The sequence below is a fragment of the Odocoileus virginianus genome, chromosome 9 (assembly GCF_023699985.2).
Source record: "Odocoileus virginianus isolate 20LAN1187 ecotype Illinois chromosome 9, Ovbor_1.2, whole genome shotgun sequence".
NCBI classification, from domain to species: Eukaryota; Metazoa; Chordata; class Mammalia; order Artiodactyla; family Cervidae; genus Odocoileus; species Odocoileus virginianus.
Window position 1 is genome coordinate 56,937,283 of NC_069682.1, and position 21,281 is coordinate 56,958,563.

The 21,281-nt window shown below is 48.9% G+C and overlaps 1 protein-coding gene across 6 annotated transcripts in view; it reads right to left on the reverse strand.

Moving 5' to 3' along the window:
• BCL2L1 (BCL2 like 1) overlaps window positions 1-20,126 on the reverse strand; it is a 50,422-nt gene extending 30,296 nt beyond the window's left edge. The window contains exons 1-2 of one of the 6 annotated variants that reach the window (XM_020915838.2): window positions 20,024-20,126; window positions 17,802-18,477 (exon numbers count right to left, since the gene is read on the reverse strand). In XM_020915838.2, coding sequence (XP_020771497.1) covers window positions 17,802-18,365 — 564 coding nt within the window. In that variant the 5' untranslated portion in view covers window positions 18,366-18,477; window positions 20,024-20,126. The other 5 variants (XM_020915836.2, XM_020915839.2, XM_020915837.2 and 2 more) reach the window with 5 other exon arrangements.
• Between the last annotated feature and the right edge of the window lie 1,155 nt (window positions 20,127-21,281).

A 21,281-nucleotide genomic window follows, 5' to 3' on the forward strand; every position in this document is an offset into this window, starting at 1 on the left:
CAAACCTCCTGACCAGCAGCTGAGATGGTAAAAGCAGGAAACTGGAGGCTACTCAGCTGGCTAAGCCCGAACATGCCTCTGGCAAAGGCCAACAGTAACCCCAGGCTCTGGAGGCATCTTCCTGCAGTTGAGCAAAAAGAGTCCTCGCAGGTGACAGGATAGTAGGTGTCCTTCAAGACCATCATGCCGAGATACTGCCCTAACTCTCCTTTTGCTCAGCAGCTTTCTGCACATCCCGAACTAACAATGCTTCACTTATTCGAGGGTGGAGCCGTAGAAAGAAGCCTGGGTTTGGAGCCAGACCATGCTGGAGCTGAACCCAGGTTCCACCATGTCCAAGCTGCAGGACCCTGGGCATCGAACTTCATCTCTCTCAACCTCAACTTCCTCATGGAAAAGAAACGGGCTAAGAGCCCACTCATCACACAGGCCGGGTAGGAGAATAAACAAGACAATGGACACAGAGTGCCTGATTGGGAAAAGGTGCTGAGTAAATGGTGATCGCCATTATTCCCTTCGGGTCGGAGTGAAATATCAATACCACAAAGGGAAAGCAATGCCCACACTGGGCCCACCAGTGTGAGAGCCGAACATATATGTGGGCCCAAAGCCTGGACAAGCCAAGTTTAACCTGCCTTGATTTTCGGTTTGCACAATCTTCGCTTCAGATCTTCTCAGGCTGGCTTTCTCCTTCATCTACACTCTGGTCAAAAGTCACCTTCTCAGAGAGGCCTTACTGACCTCCTCATCTAATGTCGCTTCCCTAGATTCCCTGAGACTGCATTACTCAGTCCCATTTTCATCTGAAATCATCTTATTTGTTTCTTGGGGCAGCTGGCTTCCCAGCTAATATAATAGTTCTGTGAAAGCAGCGTCCTTGACTGTCCTATTCATCACAGCATCCCTGGCCCTTAGCACACGTCTGGCATATACTGGTGCTCAATAAACATCTGCTGAACCAACAAATGAATGAATGCACCTGCGATGGCCAAGGGCTACACTGACAAGGACCCCACACTCAATCCTGTGCTATCAGGTCCTGGCTCTCATTCCAGATGCTGGCATTGCTACCTGGGAACCAGTGGACCAACAGGTGGCCAGGATGGGCATCCACACCTGGCAATAACTCATCTATTGGGATACCAGGACTGCTGAAGAGGGCCTCAGACTCTCCTACAAGTCTGGCTTCAGCTGACCTTTATGTCTTTATTACCTAATAAGTGACCCTTCCAGACACACTCCAAAACAGACTGCCACTCCTATGGGTCTCTCCCTCCTTGAGAGTCCATCCCAGTCTGCACAACTGAGGTCATGTGGAGCACCAGCCCCTTTTTTCCCTGTATCTGCAGTAAGTCCCAGCACAAAATTCAGCTTTTCTGTGACGTATTGCTCTTATTTTACATTTAGCATTTATTGTTGGTTTTCTCAAGATCTCTTTGTCATGTTCGTAACATCTTTTCTAATTCAACTGGAAGTACTTCAAGGGCAGAACTGGCTCTGCAAATGGTGATATCACAATTAATAAATCTGGGAAAAAGCCTCTCTTTGAAACAAAGCTGGCTGGGTCCACAGAGGGTTGGGGCCAGGCTCCTTCCTGCTGGCCAGGCCCCTTTGGTGAAGGAAGCGGAAGAGATCATCACATCGCCTTAGCCCAGGAGTGAGGGAGCCAACAAACCCCGGACTATCACATGGAGTCTGGGATGATCCCAAGGTTATGCACATGACTGGATTTTTAAAATATAACATCGTTTTCACAAGTCTGCGCATAATTTACTTACCAATCATAAAGAATGATAGAAAAACTTGGCTCAGTTTCAAGGACTCAGTGGTATCTGCTTCTGTGAACTAAGCCTAGTCCCAGCTTCATCTTATCTACACCTTCCTTTCCCTTGGCTCCACTCGCTACTTCATTCTTCGATCATATAAATTTTCTAAGGTGCCAACTAAGTTTCCAACTTTTTGTAAAACAGAGTAAGGCGCTAATAATGACTTGGTCCATTTCTCTTTTAAATGCTACAGTGGTACACAAAAACATCCCAAACACTTTTATTATGGCACAGATGAGTGACAAAAATAATGCATGAATCACTAAGTAGAGTGCTTGGCACTTAGTGAGCATTCAAAAGGTTAACTTGAAAGAACCTCACAATTCTTACTAGCTTTTCTCTGGGCTAACTCAGTTTCCTCATGTATAAAATAAAAGCAATGTCTTGAAGAAAAAAAAAGTCTTGGGTTTGTTCATTTGCTCAATCGTTCATTCCAAAATCATTCACTGAATGCTTACTACCTATAAGGAACAGTTCTAGGTACTAGAGATAAAATGATGACCAAACTAAAGTCATTGTAATCATGGGGCTTATATTCTAGAAGGGTGACAAAAAATCAAGTAAACAAAAAGAAAATTTCAGACAGAGGTTGGTGCTGTGATAAAAATACAAGAAGGTAAAAGACTAGAGAGTAATTAAGTGGTACAATAGCTTGGCTACTTTAGATCAAAGGTCAAAGAGAACCGCTCAGAGGGGGTGACCTGTGAGCTGAGTCAACTGAAAGAACCAGCAAGGCAAACACCAAGGGCAGAGCACTCCAGGCAGACGGAACAGACTACAGAGACCCTCTGGCAGGGACAGGTAAGCCTGGAAGAGCAGGAGTCCCTAAGCTAGGAGTTTAGAGAGGGAAAAGTGAGGCCTTCGGAAGGCCTCAGTAAGGACTCTGGGTTTTATTCCAAGTGGGTGGAGGGTTGTAAGCAAGAATGTGACAAGATCTGAAATTGGTTTCCAAAAGATCATTCTACCTGCAGTGTTTAGGAAGAAGTGATTTTTTAAAGGTATTCTTAAGCTCCGATATCCGATTCCCCTGTCATTCTAGGCTCCCATGAACTGGTTGCCTGATCCACCTCAAGAGGAGCAAAGAGAAGGAGCAGTTTCAGCGCTGGGGCAGAAGCAAAGAATCTGTGTCACCTTGTTCCGCAGATGGAGGGAGTGGCCCAGTCAGGGAGGGGTGGGAATCCCAGCTTGGAAAACAGCATCACCAAGCCACCTGTATTGTTTCTGCGTCCTGTGTGGAAGTTTCTGCCCAATGACACAGTGCTGTGGAATGCTCTCCCCACCCCCACACACCCAATCTTCCAGATTAGGTTTACAGAGGCCAGAATTGTACTTTGCATTCCTCCCAGGATTTAGCTCAAATCTAGCATACAGGAAATGGTCGATAAAGAGCTACTGATTGATTAATGATGAAAGGGAATATTCCCAGCCATTAGGCAAATATTAATGAGTACTATGTTGGGTCTCTAGGGATACAAGGTGATTAAGATGAGTTTCTTGCCTTCACTGAGTTTAGAATTCAGCAGATGGACCAAAAACCATAGACAGCTACAATGCTGGATACAAGAGTAACAGCAGCAACACTGATGAGGCCCTCTTTATCCAGAAGTAGAACACTGTGGGCTCTGGAGCCAGATGGAAGTTCCAATCACCACTTCACCACTTACCAACCTAGCATCTTTCTACAAACCCCTTAACTTCCCCTATGTCTCACTTTTCTCCTCTGTAAAATGAGAATTATAGTAAGAATGCCTACTTCAATGGTATTGTTTGAGAATTCAATGAATACATATGAAACACTTAAGGATAAGTGCTCTGTAAATGTTAGCTATTATTATAATTGGGCTTCCCTGGTGGCTCAGATGGTAAAGAAACTGCCTGCAATGCAGGAGACCTGGGTTTGATCACTGGGTTGGGAAGATCCCCTGGAGAAGGGAATGGCTATTCACTCCAGTATTCTAGCCTAGAGAATTCCACAGACAGAGGCGCCTGGAGGGCTACAGTCCATGGGGTCGCAGAGTCAGACACTACTAAGTGATTTTCACTTTTTCATTATTAAAATTACTATAACATCTGTGCCAAGCTCGACATGTATGATCTCATTTCATCCTACAAAAACCCTACAAATCAGGTATCATTGTCTCCATTGTTGAGACAGGGTAACTGAGGCTCAGAAAGAAGAATGAGTCCAAGATCAAACAGCTGGTATGTGAAGAACCCAGATTCAAACTCAGCTCTGTCCCACTCCAGAGCCCATACTTCTGATAATGATGATCTCACTCTCTTCAAAAGTCCCCAGCACAGTACAGTGCCCCAAACATAGCAAAGGCCACTGGTTACCATTCCATCGTTCCTGAAGATCTTCCAGCAGGAGGTGCTGTGATGCCCAGCGGAAGCACTTCTTTCACCTTGAAGGGGTTTGAGAAGGGTCCCACTGACCTGGGGACCAAGTGTAGACTTTGCTCTGGAGTTGTATGGGTTCTCCATACTGAAGCTTGGGGTACTAATGTGGAACCCTATCTTCCACCACTAAATCAGAGCCAGAAACTGCTCCCAGGTGCCTGGACACCTGCATGGACAGGCAGGCAGTTTCCTCTGGGCTGGCTTCTTGTCTGGCCCTACTTGTCTCTCAGTTTCATCACTTAGCCACCAGCCTGGGGCCTCCTGCCTGCACCTGCTGCTGGACCCAGTCCCAGGGGACCCTGCCCCGAAGGGCCATTTCTCAGTGACTCCCTGGGGACTTCCTTGATATGGTAATCCCTAGGGTTCCATATGAATGTGGGTGTTGTGAGCAAAGGGAAATTTTTTCTCACTGAGTAGCAGACAGGGAGTGGGTAGAACAAGGGGTGGTTGTTCTTGTTTTGAATCAGAGGTGAGCGTGGGGTGAGGCCCACTGGTGCCTTCCAGTTTTATATTTAAGCTGCACTGATCCTGGCCAGTCAGAGTTCCCACTCAGCAGTCTGGCCAAGGCGGCTGAGGACATCCAGGGGTGAGGAGTTAGTAGTCATTTCGCCTTCCCATTTGAGTATTACTCAGAGGTCTGGCCTTGCTGGGTAATTAGACTGCAGAAGGCAACCAATGGCTGATCAAGGAATGACCAAACTTCACAGTAAAAGGAAAAGGAAAGACCCTGAATTCGGAGAGCTTTTACTCCATACCAAGCTCTGTGCCAGGGCACTTTACATACACTGTTCATCATTATGAACGTTCATCAACTTGGACACTAACCACTCAGCCTGGTAGTAGCTGATGGCAGTGAATGGGATGTAGTTTCCACCCTCAATAAGCTCAGAGTGCTTGGCTTAGTCTTTCTCCCAACAATCCTGTGAAATGATTATTAATGCCATTTTATAGATGTCCAAGCTTAGAGAAGTAATTTGTCCAAATTCATGAAGTTAGATAAGCCAAAGAGCTAGGATATTGCTTCCACCCAAAAAGTGCTTGGTGGTTGAATGAATGAATGAATGAATGACAGTTATGGTTTGACCTCAGTCAAGGAAGGAGCAGCAACAAGATGAAACATTTATAGTTCTCAAAGTGCTTTTTCATCTATCATCTCCTTGGGCCTCTCAGCTAGCACGAGAGCGAGGCAGGGTGGGTGTTATCTTTCTCTAGCAGATGAGGCAACAGGCTTACAACCACACAGCAAACAAGGAGTGAGGCCACCCTGGAAAATGCCAGAGTCCCCACAACATTGTTTAATCATTCAGACGAAAGTCAGGCACTTACTATGGGCTAGGCATGCTCCTATGCTCTTTAAATATTCAACTCATTAAGTCTTGCCTCAGTCAACAGATGCCTGTCTTCTATGTTTCAGGTTCTGTGGCAGGATCCAGGGACAGAGCAGTAAATAAAGCAGAGGAGGAGATCCCTGCCTTTCTGGAGGTACTTGCAAAGATCGAAGAAAATAAACCCCATTACCAGATGCCCAGTCAGCAACACTGGCCGAACTCCCACAGGGTACAGCATGATTAGGGGCCCTCGTGGAGGATATGAGGGACAAGGTTAGGAGCTGCAGTCCCCAGCTTCAGGAATCTTAAAATCTCCAAGCTCTTGGTTCAAAGCGTATCTACACACTCTGTTAGCCTAAAAGTTTGCTCTTGGAGAGTAGCTCCAATTGTGATCACAACTTCTTGATCACCTGTGACGGCAATCTGCTAGTAACAGCTGTAATAGTAGGTGTCATACTGAGTAACTACACGTGCTAGGCTCCATGCTAAGTGCTCCATGTATCTTAATCACATATTTTCATGATCAAAAGAGTCTTTCAAGAAAAGCACATTATTTTAGCCTCTTTAAAGATGAGAAAACTAAGGCTGAGAGAGATTAATCTGGCTCTTAACAGGGATAGAATTTCTCCGAGGGAAGCATAGGAGAGGCAAACATCAAGAATACCAAGACCAGGTGCTTCCTAGAAGGGCTGGGGCCTCAAGAGCTCCCAACAGATTTTTCCTCACCCTCTTTTATCAGGTCTGAACATCAGCACAAGGAGGAAAGGTAAGGAGGCAACCGTTAGGTATGCTCAAGCTATCCCTAGGGCAACAAGAGTCTCTGCCGAACCTACAGGGAAGAAGTCTGTGACCTTCATTTGCCACTCACTAACCCCTCAGAGAGAGACAGAAGCAGGGGTGGCGGGGAGGAAGGGGCAGGGGAGTCTTTTTCCTGGCTTGAGGAGGGGTGGGGCCCACCTGGGAAAAGGGAAGAAGCCTGACTGGTTCTTTCCTCTCTTGGACAAGAAGTCTGCACACGTGATAATGGTGCATGTCTTGCACGTGGACGCCCCTCAGGGGAAATGCCAGGGTACCTTTTGGACCCAAGAAGCCTCAGAGACGAGAGACTGGCACAGCTCTGAACTGCAAGCTAAGCTAACAATTTCTAAGCACTGTAACTAGGTCATCAGGTTCCTGGAGAAGCCAGCTGTGACTGGGGGGTGGGGGATGGGAGGGAAATTTTGCAGCCTACCAAGATCCCTACTTCCCTTCAGGCCCCGCCCTCCCTGAAATCTGCACCTGCTCCCAAACTGACCCCTCCCCCCAGCTGGGCCCAGCTGTCAACGGCTCCCAAGCCCCACCCCTGCCTTCCAGGGGCGGGAACCACAGGGGCCTCTTGGACAGGAGGTACCTTATTGCTACCTGAGGCCTTTGGAAAGGAAGCTGTGGGGCAGGAAAGGAGTGGCCTCTCCTGGGGGGGTTTCTTATGCCATGAGGGCAGTAAGAAAGCTCGGCCCCTCTGGGCCTGCCCAGGGTACCTTCCTGGCATTGCTGCCGCAGGTGGCAGAAGACAGGTGATGTTTACCCGGCTTAGACCAGAGTTGCCAAAAGGCTTCAATCAAGCCTTTGAATCTGCACCTGGCCCAGAGCCCCAAAATAACAACCAGAACAGCCTACCTGATCCACAGGTCGCAGGTGCCTCTGGTTTTTTTTCTCCCTGCAGCTCTGTCTGCTGAGCCCTGGCTGGCAAGGGATCCTCTTCCATGATGACTAGGGACCTGGCTGCATCACTCTGGTGCTGGGCCTCTCCCCAACTGGCCCACCTCTAATGTCAACTATCCCGTCCCTCTGTCCACAGGCCCCCACCATCAGTCACCATTCCCTTCTCCCTGACCGGCTTTATGACAACCCAGACACTCTTCTGCCAGTCTGCCTCCTCACTGTTGCCCAAATGCTTCCTACACATCTCAGCCTCCAGCTCTGTCTGGACTGCTCTTACCTACCAAGGCTGCTCTTGCCACATTCTTTCACCTACTGTAAGCTTTCATGCTCCACATCTTCCTCAGAGGTAGTAACGATGCCTAACTAAGCATACTGTATTCGGGCACCGTGCTAGGTGGGCTAGAGTCACTCACTCCTTCAGTATTTGCTGAGTCCCTTGTGCCAAGCATTACGCGAGATGCTGGGGATGAAGGAAACATGAGACAAAACTCCTGCACTTTGGGAGCTTAGGTTTTACAAGAGTAGACAGACAGTAAGGAGGTAAACACAGGTGGTCTCCGGAGAGGTGATATTTGAGTTGAGACCTAAATGCTAAGACAGCCCTGATCAGATCTAGGGGAAGAGTGATCCAGGCAAGCCCAAGCAAAAAATATCACCATGGCTATCTTCATTAAGGGATGACTACTACCTTTCATTTTATGGATGAAGAAACTGAGGACTTGGTGTGAACTGCACAAAAAGCCCTACTGCTGGGAAAGCTATCATTCAAGCCTCTAGTGAACTTTCTCCTTCCCGACACTTTCCACTATTGGCACAGAAGAGGGTCTGAGCTGGTGGTGCAGCTGGCAAGGGAGAAGGTGCACAGGATGATGCAGGCTGAGGGTGGAGGCCACTGGGCAGTCACCAACTGAGTAGCTGATGGTGGAAGTGGGCTGGTTTGGCAGAGGTCTGGGTACCCGTGGGATATGAGAGCGGGTCTGTCCTCTTCCATTTCTGGAGTCTACACTACAGATTTGGCACAGTTTGCCTGGAGCCGTTCACCAAGGGTTGTGAGTCTATTCCTACTGCTTTAAATGAGTTTGCTCCCTTAAGGACAGAGACATTTTTGTAGGCTGCTGCTCAGTCACTTCAGTCGTGTCCGACTCTGTGTGACCCCATAGATGGCAGCCCACCAGGCTCCCCCGTTCCTGGGATTCTCCAGGCAAGAATACTGGAGTGGGTTGCCATTTCCTTCTCCAATGCATGAAAGTGAAAAGTGAAAGTGAAGTCGCTCAGTCATGTCTGACTCTTCGTGACCCCGTGGACTGCAGCCCACCAGGCTCCTCCATCCATGGATTTTTCCAGGCAAGAGTACTGGAGTGGGGTGACACTGCCTTCTCTGTTTGTAGCCTAACCTGCATCTAATAATAACAACCCTTCATGTTCATTGAGCAAATCCTGGCCGAGCCTGTGCCCAACCCCAGGCCCTGTGCCAGGTACTCAGGGTAAAATAAGCCAGTCTGGGCCTGCAAAGAAACAATGACGCTGTGGTTTGAGGGTAGGCTTTGGTATCAGATACAGCTGAGTGCAAGACCCAGCTCTGCCTCTTACAAGGTGTGTCACTTTGGACATGTTATAGAGCCTCTTGAAGCCCTGAATTCTCCATCTTCTCACCAAAGCAGTTATGAGAACCAAAGAGGATGATTATGTCAGGGGCATAAACATAGCACCTGGCACAGAGCAAGCACTCAACACAGCATCTGTCATTATTACTAACGAACACTGCATTTCATTTTCTCATTTGAGCCTTGCTTATTCTGCAGGGCTGGTACTATTCTCTCAGATGTGTGGATGAGACTGGAAAGCTGATTCACATAGTGCTGCACCACCAGCAAGAAATTAAGCTAAGTTTCAAATATGAGTGCAGAGTTTTATCTAAGGTTTTGTAGAAAGTGATCAATACATCCTGTAACGAGCCTTGCCTGGTGTGTCTGGGAGCTGAGGGAACGGCTGGGTGCTGCACACAGCCTGACTCAGATGGCATAACACCAGCATGGCCCAAGGTACCTCAGGTTTGAATCCTGGGTCCATCCTGGTATTAGTCTGTGAGGCTCCGAGCATGACACTTTTCTCTGAGACTCAGTCTTCTCAACTCTACCGTGAAGATGACACCACCTACCTTGCAGGGTTTTTAAGATGGTTTAGAGATAAAGAACACAGGCTTGGAGTAAGACAGACGTGGTTTCAAATCTTAACTCTGCTTCTTACTAGCTGAGTCCCCCCAAATCTCATTGTCCAGTAATGCTGAGGTTGTTGGACAGTAACACAGAAATGAAGCTGGGGAAAGCCCTGCCACATAGTAAGCACTGGATAAATGCCAACAACCATTCACAGTCGAGGAAGGGGGTGCATGCAGTGCAGTGCTTAAAAGCGGGAGCTTGGAAGTTATCCTCATAGGCTTTGTCACTTACTAACCATGCTGCCCTGCATAAGCTGCTTAACATCTCTGTACCTCAGTTGCCTCTTTGAAAAACAGGGATAATAATAGTAACAGCTTCAGAATATTGTCTACGAATGGAATAAGTTAATACATGTAAAGCATTGTGAACAATGCCTGGCATAGAATAAGCACTTGATAAATGTTAGGTGCTATTAATAGTAACATTAACAATAATATTAATCACCAAGTGGAATAAGAGGGAGGGACTGTATAATCCTGGGACACGGGCATCCTGTGGAAGAGTTCCAGGGAAGGCCCTGGGCAGCTATTTGTAGGCAAGTTCTCAGCCTCTGGCAGAAAGACTCTTCTATGGAAAGGACATGAGGCTGGGGGTTCCTAAGCAAAAACCTCAGTCCTGCTGACCAGGAGGCCAGCCTCTGGGGAGGCCAGTCAGGCTCCTTGGAAGGACACAGTGTTCCCGGCCCCGCCTGACTCGGGGGAACAAAGGCACGTGTGTGTGGCCAGGGAGGAGGGAGGGGAATGTTTCCCTTTCAAGAGCGGAACAAAGGATCTGAGGCATAGTTGAGTGTGTTCCAATTCCCTCCCAGGCTGGCTCCCATTCCTCAGATGACTGTCCAACAAGGTTTTCAGTCTTTTAGCTTCCTCCTGGAAGGTGACCGCGGGGAGGGGCTGGCAGGCTTCACTGGACCCTCTATCAATTGTCTCTAGGAGGTAGGATTTCTACGTGCCAAACCTCTGAGGAGTCCCAGGCCTGTGCAGGGGGTGGGGACCCCTGAGGGTTAATGGATGACCTAGGGCACCGCAAGTGACAGGTTTCATGTCCCTCCAGGGTACGTCCAAGACTAAAACTGCTACTCAGTGTGGAGCCAGGAGAGAATCCAGGAGTTTGGACAACCCCCCTCGAAGGGTAGGTGGAAAGGTATGACAGAACTCAGTGGAAATGCATTTTCTAAGGGATGATCATGAGCTGGAGAGAGAAGACAGGCGAAGGGTCAAAGGGGAGGGAACAAAGAAACTGACAAGAGGAAAGGGAGAGACATGGGCAAAAAAGGAGTCTGTACGTGGGGAGAGCCTTTAGGGATATTACTTTCCAATTTCCACACTCTAGCCAGCAAGAATCCGGCTGCAGGGCTGGGACAGGAAGCAGTCCATGGAAGTCACTGCAATGGCATTTCCTGAAGAGGGAGAAAAAAACCTCTAGTTCCGAGGGGAGCTCTGGAGTCTGACCAAAAAGCCCTGTAGCGTGGAGCCAGTCTTAAAGCTCTGGCTTGGCCTGAGTCTCATCAGGGGTGAAACCATATAGCAGAAGGTCCCAAAGGCAGTTTCTTTCTGCAAAAATACGATTTACAAAAATCAGTGTGTAATAAATGGGAAGCCAGGTGATGTGATTGAAGGAACCCTAGGATGTGACTGCTGGTTGCTGCTGATGCTAACCGTCACTATGCAGAGCCAAATGACAGGAACTAACTCACTGAATCTTCAGAACAAGGCACCGCTGGTACAGCCATTTACAAGGTAAAAGACTTGCCCCAGGTCACACAGCACCCAAGTGGTCAAATCTAGATCTGAAAGCCCAAACCCTGCATCTTCCTCCAATGCGCAGATCACTTTTATCTTTCTCTGCCTGATTCCTCTCTGCTCACCTCCAGGGTTGTTGGTTATAAGCATCAAAAAGGCGAGGTGGGGGGATTACTGGCGGTCCAGGCGTTAGGACCCCGAGCTTCCACTGCAGGGGCCATGGGTTCGATCCCTGGAAAGAGCCATCCTACAGCATAACCATCATGAAATATGCCACAATGCTGGGACCCACGAGGCCTAGGGCCACTGAGAAGCAGGATTCCTAGACTCAACTCCAAACCTCCATCTTACAGACGGGAAACGGGGGCCTAGAAGTGACGTAGCCAAGGTGAGACAGTGAGCTGAGGCAGATCTGAGACTAGAACTAGGATCCTAACAAAGACCAGCATTTGACCAACATGGCAAAGGAGCACTACAAAGCTCCTGGCAGGACAGAACACTGCCGGGGCCTGCCTGCCTGCCCTGAGGATGTGCCAGAAGCTCACTGTGGAGTCCAAACAAGGGAGAACAGATACTGTAGATTCTGTGAACAGGTCTCTGACACAAGCTCTGTGCAAAGATGGTCAGAATTACGATACCAACTACTGCCAGACTCTGCATCTCAGGCAGATCTCGTTAGATCTTTTGTGAAGCAGGTAATACCTGTCCTAAGGTTCAGAGAGTTCAAGAAGCTGGCCCAAGGTCACAGAGCTAGACACAGGTGATCTGGGACCTCTATCCAGACACGGTGCAATTATTCAGAAGCAAGAGTGCTAGAGGGAAGGACCATTCAGGATACCACATTTGAAGAGACTATCTCCAAAGAACATCTAGCATACTTAAACCTGATTCTATGACTGCTAAGTGGTTAAGAAATGTGGCTTTCACGGTGGTCGGACCCACCAATAAGCCGTGTGAGTATGGTCTTGTTCCTTAGTCCCTGTTCACCATTTCCACCTCTATCTCCTGATTCAAGCCACTCTTCTTTCTCACTTGACTGCTACACCAGCCTCTTCACTGGGCTCCCCTGTGGAATTCAGAACTTGTGGAACTCATCCCTGCTCCTGATCTTTTCCTGGCCTCTCATTCAACTTTTGGTGAAGTCCTCATCATGGCCTGTCCTATGCTATGAGATTGGGCCCCTGGCTACTCTGCCCCCTCAATCCCACCCACTCTCCCCTCTCACCTCTGACCACTTTCCCTCTTGCTGTATCTTCTCCAGCTGCACTGGCCTTCTCTTTCATCCCTGAGCCTGGCCAGCACACTCCCTTCTGAGTCCATCCCTCTGCTTATAACACACTCTCTAAAGGTACCCACATCAACCACCAGCTTCCCTTCTTCCAGTCTTGGCTCAAATATCACCTTTCAGTGATGCCTTCCCTAGGCACTCTTTTAAAACTGCAGCCTTATCTCCTTTGCTAGGCATGCCTTGTACTTCAATGTACTTTATTTTCTTCATAGCACTTAGTATCAATTGATATATGTTACATATGTATATAATTGGGCTTCCCAGGTGGCTGAGAAGTAAAGAATCTGCCTGCCAATGTAGGGGATCTGGGTTGGATCCCTGGGTTGGGAAGACACCCTGGAGAAGGAAATGGCAACCCACTCCAGTATTCTTGCCCGGGAAATCCCATTGACAGAGGAGCCTGGAGGGTTACAGTCCACGGAGTCGTGAAGAGTTGGACACAGCTTAGATACTAAACAACACAATTACATGTTGTCTGTTTCTCCCCATTAGAATATGAGTTCCCGACACAGAAACTAAATTTTATTTAATGCTGTACCACTAGTGCCTAGGACAGCCTGACACACAATAGGAGCTCAATTAATAATATCTGAATCAACGCATGAATAATTAAATAAAGGGCAATTCCCATTACTATTATTCTGGTTTGATAAGTGTCTGTTTCTTCAGAAATTTAGTGGGCTTCTCTTTCATTACATATCTGCTATGCCTAAGGCCTCTGCTCAATGCCAATTAATCAAGTATTGACAAGACATGGACTCTACTCTCAGGAAACTCCTAAACCTGATAGAGATATGGTAGTGTTAGAAATGTCTTTTCACTAATTTAAGCTGTATCAATGCGATTTACCTATCCAAGTTCTCCTGTACTATACCAATAAAAAAGGCTTAGCCCCTCTTCCTGCAGATATTTGAAACCAGAGATCGTGGTCTCCTGGGTCTTCTTGTCCCCAGGCTAAACAAAAAAACCCATTGGGATTGTCTGACTCAGATCTGCCAACTGGGAACAGGAAAGACAGACTGTCGGCCGGGGAGAGAGAAGAGAAGCGGATCCAGGAGCAGACTGACTCCTTCAAAGAAGAGAGACAGTCCTTGGGGAGGACTCCACAGAATTAGGTTGGAGGATGGGGGTGGGGACAGAGCCCTGCTAATTAAGGCAGTAGAAGATTATGTTTCCGTAGAAGAGCAGCTCACTGGGAATTACCCCTAAATCTATCCATGGTAAACCCAGACAAAGTCATGGCTGCTGAAAGAAAGCCCTGTGATGGAAGGCTGAGGGCACCGGAAGAAACCAGGAAGGATGCTCAAACCTCTAGCCTCAGGACAGATACCAGCTGGGGAAGGGACAACTAACAACTGCACCTTCCGGTAGCCCACACAAAAACCAAGAAAACCCTGCAGGTTCCATTGAAGGCCCCTGAAAAAAACCTGGGGTAATTTTCTACCAGAAGCTGAAGGGCTCTGTGGGGCTACTGTGGAAATCAATCCTAGGAAGCCTGGAAAACCCTGTGATGGTGATGGAGTTTTAAGGGCAACTTCAAATGTACCTCCAGAAGAACCGGGTGTTTTGAGGGGGAGCCCCTGAGACACTTCTACCTCACTTTGGGACCTGAATGAGATTACTAAAAATTTCCACGTTTGGGGTTTCTAATGGGGTTTCCCCAAGAAAACCGCAGAATTGCCAACAGCTGCTGAGATCTGCAAAGGTCGCTGAGGTGCTTCAGCAAGGCATACATCAGTGCCAATGAAGCCAGAACAGTCAAGAAGAAACCTACAGAAACTAGAAGACCACAGAGCCATGTAGCCTGGGGAAAGGCCAAACGATGTTTTCTTCCCCCACCCCCCAAAAACTGTTCAACAATGGTGTTTCCATTAAGTTAAGGGGTTTCCCAGGGACAGTGATCCCAAAATGGCCTGGCCCACCTGGGTCCTACCACCTAACTGTCCATATTCCCATTGGAAAGCCCCAGAAACATTCAGTCTCTACTACTCTGGCTGAGTATCTCAAGGGCTGGCTTTGTGTCTTGAGAAACTCTGGGGGCAAAGTTCAGTTTTTGGAGGCTGGTAGCCCACTCATTAAAAGAAGTGCCTCCACCATACAATTAAGGCCCAGGAGAGTCTTTGTTCTACATCATTTACTAGAGTCAAGCTATGGCAGGTGGCTATCATTAGTTCATTTTACAGGTGGGAGAGATGAATGGACAAGAGAGACAAACAGGTTCAGCATCTTACCAGTGGACTCTAGGTAAGCAGTGATGTGGCTATTCAGATGAGGAATTTCAGTCCTTGGGGCATCACCCACAATTAAGTAGACATACCTGGAGCAGGCCATCTTCTCCCTTTATGCATACAATTCTTATCTACTGGGAGGGCCAGAAGTTTTAACAAAAAATTAACAAGAAGCCCACTCAGACTGGGCAAAATCTTGTTACTGAATTGAGTTTTACCAGTGACAAAATCTAGAAGCTACATACATGCCTCTGGCAGCCTGCTACCACCAACACAGGGGCTGTTCTTCCTGCAGTTCCTGAATAAGGCCAGCATCACAGACTCAAGTGAACACCTCCACAGGCACGTTTTGCTTGGCCGAACAGCGTCTCTGGCTCACATTATTACTTCTAAGACAATGTGATATGGAGGGGAAGAGATTATAAGCGTTGGAGTCACGCCCACCTGGGGTAAATTCTCACTCAGTCACTTAACTGGCTGATGAATACTTGGGGCCAGTCATTTAAGCTACCAGGAGCTTCACATATAAACTGAGAATAAACCTACCTACCTTAGAAAGTTATTGTATGGAATATATGAAATAGCATGTCATTTCCATGAGAGAAAGTACCATATCTGGCTTATAGCCAATACCTAGCACATGCCTGCCTCATAGAAGATGCTCAGTGAATTTTGGCTGCATAAGTAAAAGACCTAATACAATGCCTCATGCATAAGATATACTCTGTAAAAAGCTCATTTCCTTTTCCTTTCCTGCAAGGATGCTAAATTTAGAGCGTATCCCAGAGTGGAATGGTCCATAATTCTTACATTCTTGGATCCCCCAGGCACAGCCTCCAGGAACCAGTGTGCAGCTCAAACAGAATGGTCCCTGAGAGGAAGTGGGCGGATTCCTTCTACCCAAAGGATCCCAATGTCACATGTTCTCTACCTCCTGGCCTTGGGAAGAACACAAGCCCAGAAATGGTTCTGGCATAACTAGCTCTTCTGCACACATCCCCTCTGTCCACCAAGAGTAAGTAACATATGGTATGCTGTCCAGTGGGCTCTGATAACTCTTGGGCAAAGAGACAGCAGAAGATGGAATGTCAATCCAGTGGTGATCTAATGATCTTGCCCAATGTTTCTGTGTCGAAGACCTCTTTCCACACGCAACACTGGGTGACTGACTAACAACTCTTGGTCCAGGTGGCCCTCTTAGACACCGGCTGGCACGCCAGGAACCTCTCCCATATTGCCTTTTGTTAACAGTTGGCCACAACCCACATGGTATTAGGACCACCAGAGATAACAGTGAGGGGCAAAACGCCCAAGTCTCTACTTAGGCCTCAGAGGGTGTGTCAGAAACGCTGGAATCCTGTCCCTCCTGTAGTAAGTTAAACAAATATTTGCCCCTAAAGAGAATCAAAGGAGGAGGGAATAAGAGAGATCATCACACAAACCAACAGGAACTATTTAATCATTTATTCCCCCAGGGAGTTCATTTACTGAAAGGCTTTCAAGTCGGGTTAGTCTTAGCCAAAGAAAGCCCTCCACCTTTACCTTCCCAGCCCCACCCCGGTCACCTGACCTCTACTCTGCTTTTTACAAGAACAGGCAGTGGGAAGAGTTGATGAAGTTGCAAAGAAATGGGAAATAAGACAGGGGGTGGTGTACCTGGAGGTCCCTTGCTCAGTGGTAAACTGAAGTGGCTGCCACACCCTAGGCCCAGCCTCTGGATAATTGCATTCTTAACATTCCTGAGTCCATGTGCTTGGCCCTTTCCACCTCAGCTCCTTCAATAGATGACTTATTTTCCACAGCCTGCTCAATTTTCAGATGGACAGAATGAATACCTCTCATAGGCCCTACACCTCCCTAAGGCAGGGAGATAAGCGAGGAGATACAACAGAGTTCACTGCAGAAGAGAAAAAGCTGATGACAGTGACCACAGGTAAAGAGTCCCTCCACACCAGCTCATCCTGACTTGGTGATATCAGGGCAAGGGAATTCTCTTCCCTGGCAAAGGAATGAAGCACGACTCGGGTTGAGAAAGTGTAGCTGGGTCTGACAATAACTACGAGAGCAAACTTCCTGTCACTGTGCTCACATCAGCTCCAAGATTTACAAGGACTGCAAGGCAAGGAGGGTTGGCCACATTTTTTTAGTGGAAGAACCTGAGGCTCAAGGTAAACTGGCCTGTCCAAGGTCACACACCTAGTTATGTGACAGGGCTGGGACTCACCCTGTGTCAGTTGGTTTCTGAAGTCTGTCACTGAATCTCAATGTCCCAAGGAGCCCCAAAGACCAGGTTCTTGCATTGCCAGCAAATAGTGCTCAGTGAAGAGGCCACAGGGCCGTGGCAGAAAAGTGACAAGCATAACAGCTGGAGCTCCCCAACCAACCCCAGGCAGTGAGGTGCAAAGTCCCTGCGCTTATGCGTGACACAGCAAGAGCTCCACAAACTGGCCAACCACACAGAAAAGTTGCATACTTTAGAGCCAATAAACATGGGGCACAGCACAAACACAACTGGCCCACTGGCACAGCTTACAACCTAAAATCAGACAATCCTCAGCCATCCAAGCCAGAGGGATGCAAAGCCTGGCCAAGCAAACTCTGAAATAAAAGGAACTTGATTTGGAGGAGGGAAGCCCAGGACAGGATTGACATCTCAAGGGAGTAAGACTAAAGGGGCTGGTGGGTCACTGATAATATCTTCTCCAGGCATTCCACTCATCACCCCTTAACATTGTGAGCCATTATGTCAGGGTGAGGGGTAACCTGTTACCTTTGCATTCTCAAAGGTTTGGGGCCAAATGAACACACAGTCTATGTTATCTTCTGCAGAGAAACTGGAACACAAGTATGACAGAGTAGGGTCACGAGGAAGACCAGAATGAAGATATCTGGTCTCACAGAACTAGGTCATCTGTATTTCAGAACAGTTAACCTCTGTGATACAATGAGGCCAGTTATGTCTCCTTAACAAACAATAATAATCACCCAGCACAAAAGAGACACAGGGGAAAGGTTGCTGGGGATCTGACCAGAAGCCAAGGAAAAGGAATACACAAGGGGCGTGGTTCTTACCCAGCCGCCGTTCTCCTGGATCCAAGGCTCTAGGTGGTCATTCAGGTAAGTGGCCATCCAAGTTGCGATCCGACTCACCAATACCTGCATCTCCTTGTCTACGCTTTCCACGCACAGTGCCCCACCGAAGGAGAAAAAGGCCACAATGCGACCCCAGTTCACCCCGTCCCGGAAGAGTTCATTCACTACCTGTTCAAAGCTCTGATAAGCTGTCCCTGGGGTGATGTGGAGCTGGGACGTCAGGTCGCTGAATGCCCGTCGGTACCTCAGTTCAAACTCATCGCCTGCCTCCCTCAGGGCTTGCTTCACCGCCGCCATGGGGATCACTTCCCGGGCATCCAAGCTTCTGCTGTGGCCAGTGGCTCCATTCACCGCAGGGCTATCTGCCAGGTGCCAGGATGGGTTGCCATTGATGGCACTGCGGGTTTCCATATCTGATTCTGTCCCTTCTGGGGCCTCAGTTCTGTTCTCTTCCACATCATTAAACTGACTCCAGCTGTATCCTTTCTGGGAAAGCTTGTAAGAGAGAAAGTCAACCACCAGCTCCCGGTTGCTCTGAGACATTTTTATAATAAGGATGGGCTCCACCAGTCCATTGTCCAAAACACCTGCTCACTCACTGGGTCTGGTCTCTGCTTAGTGGTTCTCTTCCAAGATCCAAAGCCAAGATAAGGTTCTGAAGGGAAAGAAAGAGCTTCAGGGGAAAAAAAAATGAATATGCAAGCCATTTACCTACAACATCCCATTCCCCACTCCAGGTACTCAACTGGGTTCTTTGCCGCTCTTATGAAGATCTGGGTCTAGCTTCCCAGGTACTTCAATGAAGTCAATTTGAAAGCACCAGTGGGTTCTGAATCATCACACCGGCCTTTTTTTTTTTTCCTCCCCTTTTATCCCAGCCACCCCCTTTTCTCTGAAATGTCTTCCTCGAAAAGTCAGCCCCATGGGCAGTCTGCCCCCCACCCCCATACCCCCTCACCACCTACATTCAAATCCGTCTCAGGCGACGGCAGGCAGGTGCAGCCCCCGGAAGATCTTTTGTATCATAGGTGGGAGAGGAGGTGGCAGCGGGGATGCCGGTAAGTCAACCTGCCTCGCGGCGGCGGCTGGCAAAAAAAGCAGCTCCGGCTGGAGGGATCATGCGACCCGGCGGACTGAGAGCTCAGCAGGCGACACAGGAATTACGAAGCTCAAGAACCGGCCCCCTCGCTTGCTTCCTCCTCCATCGCCCCGATCGAGGGCGGCCGCTCAGCAGCCGCGGCCTCCTGCCACCCGGGAGCCCAGCCCCCTCGCTCTTGCACGCCCCTTGGCTCTCCGCCTCCTACTGGGAGCTAGGAGAACTCTCTCGGAGGTGGCTGGTGGGAGGTTTAGTTTTTGTTTTTTTGTTTTTTTCTATTTCAGTATCAGCCCTGGGTGAGGCTTCCGTAGAAATCCTGAAGGGACTTCTCGATGGGGCTCAAGGTTTCGATGAGAAACAGAGGGAGGGGAACACTGCCTTGGATCTGCGGTCTGACTTTGGAAAGGCCATCCCCGGGCCTTTCTGGGAGGCTGAAAGCCGGAGACCCCCCAGAAACGCCGCTGGCTTTCTTTGAATCCCCCAAAGACCCTGGTCGTGGCGGTGGCGGTGGGGGATTGCCGGGTCCTCCATTCCCCGCACGGACACAATGGCCGCCGGCGCCCTGCACAAAGACCCGGCGAGGGTGAGGCGCCGAGCTTCTCCACGGGTCAGAGACAAGGGTCGAGGCCTGCTCGAGACCCCCCACAGCTGAGACTACGTTTTCCTGGGGACAGGCCCAGTTCGGCTTCTTGGCACCCCCGGGAGGACTTAGAGGGCCGGGGTTGCACCTCTCCAGAGCCCGGGGTGGGTGGGCTGCGGCCTCGCGGCTTCCTCCGCGCGCTAGGCCGGGTACCCGCCTGGCCACCGCCCCGTTGCTAGGCAACCGCTCTCCCTCAGGGGCGCCCCCTAGACCTTTCTGGGAGGTGGGGTCTCGCCCCGGCGGCCCGCCCCGGCGTAGCCAATCAATGAGCCTAGGTAGCAAGGAAGCAGAACGGCGAGGGTTCCCATTGGGCACAGCGCCTGCCACGCACGGGGGAGGCGGCGCTCTCACCTGCGAGCCCCGCGAGCCGTGGGGGGCCGCAAACCCCCTTCATCGGCCAGGTCGTTTCCGGACGCGAGCGCTCTTCGCGGCCAAGTTCCGCGCCGCGGACTGGGGCCGGCCTACCTGGCTGACGGCTCGCGCTCTCTCTTCCGAACGAGCCGGCCTCAGTTTCCCTGAAGAGACCGGGGGAACTTGCAAGCTCTGTCACTTCCGGTGCCGCGGCAGCGCGCGCGAGCCCGAGACGCAGAGGGAGTGCGCGCCTGGAGGACTGGCGTCAAGAACTGGGCGAGAGCGCCCCTTGGCGGTAGATCTGAGGATTCCGGACACAAGGGGAAAAATGTCTACATTCACATTTCCATGCATTCCTTTGGTCAGTTTAATACACCGATCAGTTTGCATATCGAAAAAGCGTTGCCTTGTGGCTAAGAACCTTGTGTTTGGGATTCTAGTCTTGACGATTTGGCAAGTTACTCAACTGCTGCGCGCCTCAATTATCCTTAACTCTAAAAAGAGTATAAACTAGCCTCCCTCCTTGAGTTATTGTGGTGATTTTAGAGTTGTTATTTGTGAAGTCCATAGTCTGTGCTGCATAAATACATTCAGCAATTATTTATTGTTTCGGTTGCTGAAAAGGGAGTTAGGAACAAGACAAGACATGACCCATGTTTTCATAGAGACTTAAACCCTTGAGGTGGAGAGAGACAGTAAACAACTGAGAAAACCAACAAGGTAATTTCAAATAGTGACTAGGGCTCTAAAGAAAACAAATCAGGGTATTGTCATGAAGAGGGTGAAGGAAGAGGTGGTCCATTAAAATGGGTGCCCTCTCTGCCCAGTGAGGGAAACAGACATTTTGTTTCAACTGTTTTTTTAATTGTTTGTGTAGGGTGAGAGAGATGGCCTCTTTGAAGAAATGACATAGAACCCAAGACCAGAAGTTTAAGAATATGCCAACCCATTGAAAGAGTGTAGAGAACATCAACCTTAGCAGAGGAACTGGCTTGTACAACGTGTTCTGAGGCAGGAAGCTTCTGGCATGTCCCAGAAACTGAAGGAGAAGCACTGTGACTGAGGGAGGGCAAATGCGGTGTGAGAGGAGGTTGAGAAGTTTACCGTGGGAATGAGTTGGAATTGATTCTAAACATTGAAAAGTTTTATTTTGTGGCAATTTAGTTGATTAAAAATAGGATATTAAAAATATACCAAAGAGCATAGAAAGTCCTCTTCCCACTCCTGCTTTCTAATCCCTGGTTCCCCTCACAGAGATCATCACAATTAATTAATTAATTTTTCTGCTGACTGTGTGACATGTGGGATCTCAGTTCCCCAACCAGGGGTTGAACCCATGCTCCATGCAATGGGAGCACAGAGTCTTAATCAC